Source organism: Macrobrachium nipponense, chromosome 10 (assembly GCF_015104395.2).
Source record: "Macrobrachium nipponense isolate FS-2020 chromosome 10, ASM1510439v2, whole genome shotgun sequence".
Lineage (NCBI taxonomy): Eukaryota > Metazoa > Arthropoda > Malacostraca > Decapoda > Palaemonidae > Macrobrachium > Macrobrachium nipponense.
The window spans coordinates 40,122,799-40,130,298 of record NC_087204.1 but is presented as its reverse complement, the minus strand read 5'-3'; the positions used below and the strand labels follow the sequence as shown (position 1 = coordinate 40,130,298).

Genomic DNA, 7,500 nt, shown 5'->3' with positions numbered 1-7,500 from the left:
AATGTTTTCCGTAATTATAAACTTTCTAAGAAGAGTCTTAGTAATGTCTTAACTCTTTAGTTATTAATAGATATTCAATGAACTTTCAATAGAAAATTTGTACGCAATGTTATATACGCTTGTAACTAAGATTCAACTGATTCTAATTATTAATTCTCTCCCTAACAGGTAGAGTTACCAGATCATTTAGACACAATATACTGGTGCCAAATATATCGGATTCCAGGTCTAGTGACTAAGAATCACCTGATTGGGGTAAGATGCCAAACTGATTAAACAGATTTCCTTAACAAGTACTAAACTCTTTTTACGAAATAGTAGTGTCTTCCACTCTTAAAACTGACAAGTACTTACATTCATATGTATTCCAGAGTATACTTTCATATGTTTACGTGGTTTTGTCAGAAACACTCTTGTTTAATCATTATAATTTAGTAACTTTAACACAAGAACACATACCCACCTCTCTCTCCCTTTGTATACATATACATATACATACTATATATATATATATATATATATATATATTGCTATTTTTATGTATATATATATATATATATATATATATATATATATATATATATATATATATATATATATATATATATATATATATATATATATATATATATATATATATATACCTACTTATATGTATGATTAACATGTGACTTGTTCATCACACATCACCACAGGTGAAAACATTGGAGACTGTATGTAGGTCCTGACCAGTTCCAGCTTAATTTCCAAGCCATTCGACAAAGAACTGACACATAGTGGCAGAAATGAACATTTTATAATTGAAGTTCTCTACCAGGTCGTTCGCTCTGTCAACCGGAACTAGCTCTACCGCGAATTTTCCATTGTAAGCTGCCATAGGTGGGAAGCTCTTAGCTATGTAATTACTGGGCAAGTTACATATACAATATATATACTATATAAAGCGGCAGTACAGACTGACGTTAACAACCTTTTTTGAGACTGCAAATCCACATCTGGTAGTTGTCAAAAGAGGGGTAAAACATTAGTGCTAATGGTAATAATTACAATCTATGCTCATGGGACATTACCGAAAAACATATTGACCGCTGGAGACTACAAATCCACCCATTTGTAGTCTCAGACAGTCCGTATGTTTGTCGGAACCGTTTCTTGAGTATATATTGTGATTTCTACCACTAGCTTTATTGAGTTGACTCCTCTTTGACAACTGTCAGATGAGGATTTGTAGTCTCAAACGATTGTATATGTTAGTCCGTACTGTCTCTGTAGTATATATATATATATATATATATATATATATATATATATATATATATATATATATATATATATATATATGTATATATGATATATGTATATTATATATATATATATATATATATATATATATATATATATATATATATGTGATTACTACAATATATATCAGCCCTTCGTTGATGGCTTGGATATAAAGTGAAAACCGGTCAGGACCTACACCAATTCTCTCATTTTTTCACCTGTGGTGGTGACATACATATAGTATATGTATATTTGTATGTGTACAATATATATATATATATATATATATATATATATATTATATATATATATACACACACACATATATATATTATCTATATATATATATATATATATATATATATATATATGTGTGTGTATATGTATATATATACATATACGTATAGTATTATATAAATGTGTATACTATATATACGATATATATTAGGTATATATGTGTAAATAAATATAGATAGATATTTTAAGTTACGAAGCTAAATTAAGGGTTCCATGACATAATTGCAGTACACCCCAGTAATTCAAAATGGCAACCACGAGCAAGTACATCACATCCTCCTGTACGAGTGCCACGTGAACGAAAGCTCTGTGCATTACGAGCAGTGGCTCATCGCCGGAGGACGACAATGCTTGACTGCCAATATGCCCACGTCTTGGTATTACTGCAGTCACACTATCATTGCTTGGGCAATTGGTTCCGAAGGTGAGAACTGGGGATAATATGATAACATGTATTCGAACGAACGTGTTTATTTGCGCTCAGTTGGTTTCAGGCAATGGGAGTTTTCTTCTCGTCGTGGGTAGCGGTTTGTCTAATTGACAAAATATTGTATTAATGCCTGAGAGCGCGCAACAAAAGATGTTATTATCAATCCAGACATACATACAAGTACTTATGGTTAATTCAAAAGTTAAGAGTCTTTCATCGAATTAGCACGTTTAAATATGCTTTCGCATACCGGTTCATAACAATCGTTATTCAAAATATGCATTATTTCTTACTTTAGGATGCTGCTATTAGCAAAAAGAAATAATGATAAGTTTTTGTAACAGTGACTGGTGGCTTTCAAAGTTTCTATATGTCATTACATAAAAAGTTACAAAAACTCATACATGTGAAGGTTAATGATTAAAAACACTTAAAACGATAATTACTAAAATGAGCCATCTGTTGCAGGTGTGATTTGAATTTGATTCATTGCAGGTGAGCTTTTCCCTGAACACGTAGGCCTGCCCCTGGGAGAGGCATATGGAGGTGCGGACTACTACATGATGCAAATTCACTATGATAATCCGAAACTCAAAACAGGTGAGCATTTCTTGTCAAACTTTGATAAGAATCCTAGTGACTCAAATATTTTACTTACAAGTCGTACCTTTGAGTTTGCAGAATGAGAAACTGGGTAATTTATTTTTCAAATATTGATTGGTTCAATGCCTTCTTTCTGTAACAATGAACGAATTCTGCAATTTTCATACTTCAAGGTCAGAAACTCAATTTGTATTAAAGACCGTGATTCATTCACAATTTGAATAAGAACTCTTCGTTATATGAGGTTTCCTAGGATTGTGTTTATATCATAAGTTTTAGCACACTGACTATTATTCTAGGCGGTTTGCTCAAAATCCCAATAACACCAGATAAAGGCAAAATGTTGTTTCACGATTTTTTAAAAACAGGAGTGGTAGACAGCTCAGGCCTGCGGCTCTACTATACGGACCAAACAAGGGAATTAGACGGAGGGGTCATTATGCTGGGGAGTGATGTTGAACCAACTATGATTATCCCTCCAAGACAACACTGGAGGACAACCGGTATTTGCTCTGGGGATTGTACCCAGGTGGGAGACTTCCGGGTTAACTAAATGATTACAAATAAAATTACTTTATAAAATGTTGGATTGAATACTGAAAAATCTTGACCTATAAAAGCGTCCTTGATTTTTACGACTCAAATCTTGACACTTACGTAACCAAATCACTCACGTTTTTTAGAGTTTCCCAAAGGATGGAATAAGGATATTCCAAGGGCTATTGCACGCACATCTCTTAGGACGAGCCATCGCTGTCAGACACATACGAAACGGAGTGGAACTTCCGACAGTATTTAAGGGTGAGTCATGATATCATGCTGAAGGACTTTCAGATGGAAATTTATCTCTGAATGCTTGCAAATCAACATTTATCTCTTTTAATCATCTGCAGCCAAATTTTCTCTCAAAATAATTCCATATAAAAATTTGCGTTTATTAAAAATTTCAGCTTTAAGAGCACTCTTTTTTTAAAATAATTATTAAAAAAATAAAAATGTATCTTTCAGAATATATACTTTAAGCTAACTATTTTCTTGCTAATTTCAAGCCTAAATTCATCTCACTGTATACTTTCAGGGATTCGTCTTCCAAAATGTTATCACACAAAAATTCATTATTTATATTAGTACTTTCAAATCAAAACTGCTTCTATGAATTCTGTTAATCATTATCTCAATGATCCTCGCAGATATGAACTACGACTTCAACTACCAGCAACAAAGGGTCCTGAAGGAGGAGATGGTCGTCATGCCAGGGGACACACTCATTGTCGAATGTGACTACGACTCCACAAGGAAAGCCATCCCTACTTTTGTTAGTATGACATTTTTTATATATCTCTCAGGCACTTTTAGAAATTTCAAGTAGCTATGTCAAAGCCGAGAGTAGTATGACGTTGGGATCTTAAGGGCCCTGTATATGTAGGAGGAAATAGTATGAAATATGTTCTTTATATGTTAGTGGCTTAAAATGCCAATGTGTGAGTGTTCGAGAGTAGACTATCAAGACTAAAATCACCAACTTTAGCATACCGAGAAAGAGCTTTGACAGATCGCTGTAACAAAAAAAAAAAAAAAACCTTCCCAGCATCCGTAATTTTGAGTGTAATGACAAGCAACCCGAAGTCGCAGATTTTCTTAGTCTTTGTGCGAGAACTTTTCATAATCTTTACCCGAGATAATATTGCTGCAACTTGGATCATTGCTGACAGTATCTCTCTCTTTTGAAAAAGGGAGGCGAGGACACTGACGACGAGATGTGTTTGGCTTACTTCACTTATTATCCTCGCATGCAAATTTCCAGGTGCCTCTCGGTTCCCACGGTTTCTCAAATATATAAACCTTTGGGCGTTCAGAAGGTCTACTTCGAGGATAAGAGCTCGTAAGTAAGAGTTTTGCTTAGATCAGGATATAGAAATAGAAGCATATCTCATGGTAATATACAGATAAATGTTTCATAACTCCATGAAATAAATGAATAAATCAGTGAAGAATTTGTTTTAAAATAACATACTATATTTTGTTCTTTAAGCGGGAAAACGTTTCCACTAACAGATGGGTACGTATCAGTTTCTATCATTTGTTTTTGTGTCGCCAAACAATATTAACTCTAGTTGTTAATGAGAATATCTTGAGATAAAACGAAGATGTGAAGATGTAATATTGTTATGTACTACACTTACAAGCCAACACATACATACATACACATACATTATTTATATATACTATATATATATATATATATATATATATATATATATATATATATATATATATATATATATATATATATATATATATATATATATATATATATATATATATATATATACTTTCTCACACACACACACACACACACACACACACATATATATATATATAATATATATATAATATATATATATATATATATATATATATGTATATATGTATCATATCGTATTCTGTGCACGAGTGTATGTACATTGTAGTAATCATAAAAACCTTTTTTTATACTATTTCCTTACAGGTATACAGGTATGGATACAAACCGTATCAAAGAAATGGACAAGAAGTTTTTGGAGAACCCATCTGGAGATTTTCAGGAGCTTGATATATCGTTGGCATTAAAAAGAATTGTAGCAAAGAGTCCCAAAGGTAGCTATTTTTTTATCACGGTTATTTCTATGTATTCTCATCTATCCATCATATTTGCGCCCCATGTACTTATCAAATAATTCGATTTAGCAATTTGAAAGTTTATGCAATACATCTAGTAAAAAACTATTAACAAGCTCTTTGAAGTTTCGAGTCTGGATAGATGCAAATAGGACCATGAACTCCGGTTCCGCCTGACCAGGGGAAGCAAGATCTACTCACAGGGAAAAACCTGGTCTCACTTCATCTCCAAGAGCTAATATGACTTGAATTGACATTGAACCCGAATCGTTCACACTGGAGGTTCTCTGCTTGGAGAAAAAATGAGAGAGAAAACATGCCTTTTTTCTCCATGAAGAATTTACACTAGGGCAGAGGTCTCGTCCAGAGAAAACTACTGCTGTCCATGTGTAAACTAAGGTCAATAATCACTGAAACCCCCAAGAGAGATACTTACAGCTCCCAACATGCGTAAGAAGGTTCCATCTTCCGGAGAGCACGACCCGTAAGCTTGTGGTTCCATCGTGGATTCATCAACCAAAATCCAATGAGGAAAATAGAAGACTGGTGTCAAGTCCAGAAAGAAGGGCATTGAAGAGGAGAGTGTGCTATCATGAAGACCTATAACGTTGCAGAGATGCCTAAGCAAAGGTTCCCGAACTAAGAAACTCTGACCCAGAAGATGGGCCTTTTGTATGTCTCCATGATGTGGACAACCGAGAGGCCACCAGCTGCTCAGCAACCACTGAAAATTAAGGAGCAAGAGGGTGCCGGGAGCCAGAGCACTTTGGCACCAGCAGGCGCTCGGTCACCAATCCTCTGAACGTTCTGGAGAAAGCCACTCGAAGTTGTCCCAAAGAAACTGCAAGAAGGCACAGATTCCCTGACCTTCTTATGCGGCATCTGAGGGGTGTGGGAGACACGTCCATAGCAGACCTTTTTAATGGTTTGATTTCTCACTATTATACCCTGTTCAGGCTGGGAGCCTCTGAACTACAGGAAACACTGTGCACATCCAGGAAGACACCTTTCCATTGGCTGTCAGTTGTCACCTGGGATTTACTCCAGGTGCGACTGAGAGGCCAACTGCCCAGAGACCCCTTGGACTCCCTTGGCCAGGCAGAATGTGTCCTCCTAAGGGGAGTATGACAGGGACTATAGGTTTAGGATGGGCCGGCAAGCCACCACCTTCCACTACACCTCCATGAAGACTGCTTTTCAGTGGCTGTCTGTCGAGACCTGGATTAGAAGCTCGATTGAGGGGCAACTACCCAGAAGGGGGGGAGTGTGCAAATTTTCTCGTACTCCCTTGGATCGCCAGTAAGTCTCCTCCTAGGTGAACGGGAGTATGACCGGGCCTTTAAGTTCTAGGATGTCTGAAGGGCTAATAGCCACCTCCTCCAATACACTTCCATGAAGATGCCTTTCTAGCGGTTTTCTGTTGATATCTGGGAATATGCAACAGGTTTGACAGAGGAGGCAATTACCCAGGGTAATTCCCACGAGTCTCCCTTGGAGGTTCAGTATGACTTCTCCCAGGTGTGGGGAGATATGTCAGTGACTTAGGTCTAGGAGAACTGGCAGGCCAGGTAGTCACCTCCTCCACTACACAACATTTACTTGGAAGGATTATATCTCTTAACCCAGACACAAGACTTGCAATGGTATGGGTAGGAAGCAAGGGAGCCAGGCATGGAAGCAATGGGATAACATCATACGGATGGTAGTAGTAGGAGAGGAAATAGGATATATGCTGACTGTTCACTTTGCTTGGTTTATGTACAGCCCTCTACAGGGATGAATCCCTGTGGCGGGCTCTTGTACATTTCCAAAATAAGGTGCTTCTTATATTTATAACTGCCTTCTAGCTTATGTCTCATGGACGCTCTGGCGCTTATGGGTGCTTTGGCGCTCGGGCCACTGACGCTTCTGTTAAGGGAGCTTGTGGACACTTAGGTACTAATGGGAGCTTTGGCGCTTATGCACAAGCTGGCGCCAGATGGTAGATAGTGCTAGCGTGCGCCATCGAGCGTTCGTAGGATGAGCTGGCATCATGCTGAAGTGAGAGCTTCTGGTTGCTGGAAGAGAGGAGTGTTCACAATCTCCGCTTCAACTTTGATGCGTGCCCTGCTTGTAAAGGAGACATGAGAAACATCTCAGAAATGTCATCAAAATGTACTGCCGAAGCGAGTACTATCCCAAAACAATTACTGGGACCAACTCTTGGCCGATGATAACATCATCTTCCA

At 36.9% G+C, this 7,500-nt stretch overlaps 1 protein-coding gene across 2 annotated transcripts in view; it reads left to right on the top strand.

Moving 5' to 3' along the window:
- LOC135223571 (DBH-like monooxygenase protein 1) overlaps positions 1 to 7,500 on the top strand; it is a 32,451-nt gene that overhangs the window by 9,551 nt on the left and 15,400 nt on the right. Inside the window, exons 5-13 of one of the 2 annotated variants that reach the window (XM_064262091.1) lie at positions 173 to 255; positions 1,810 to 2,005; positions 2,507 to 2,611; positions 2,983 to 3,143; positions 3,298 to 3,415; positions 3,805 to 3,929; positions 4,348 to 4,496; positions 4,647 to 4,673; positions 5,124 to 5,251. In XM_064262091.1, coding sequence (XP_064118161.1) covers positions 173 to 255; positions 1,810 to 2,005; positions 2,507 to 2,611; positions 2,983 to 3,143; positions 3,298 to 3,415; positions 3,805 to 3,929; positions 4,348 to 4,496; positions 4,647 to 4,673; positions 5,124 to 5,251 — 1,092 coding nt within the window. Of the gene's footprint in view, positions 1 to 168; positions 256 to 1,809; positions 2,006 to 2,506; positions 2,612 to 2,982; positions 3,144 to 3,297; positions 3,416 to 3,804; positions 3,930 to 4,347; positions 4,497 to 4,646; positions 4,674 to 5,123; positions 5,252 to 7,500 lie in introns of both variants that reach the window. The other variant, XM_064262090.1, reaches the window with a different exon arrangement.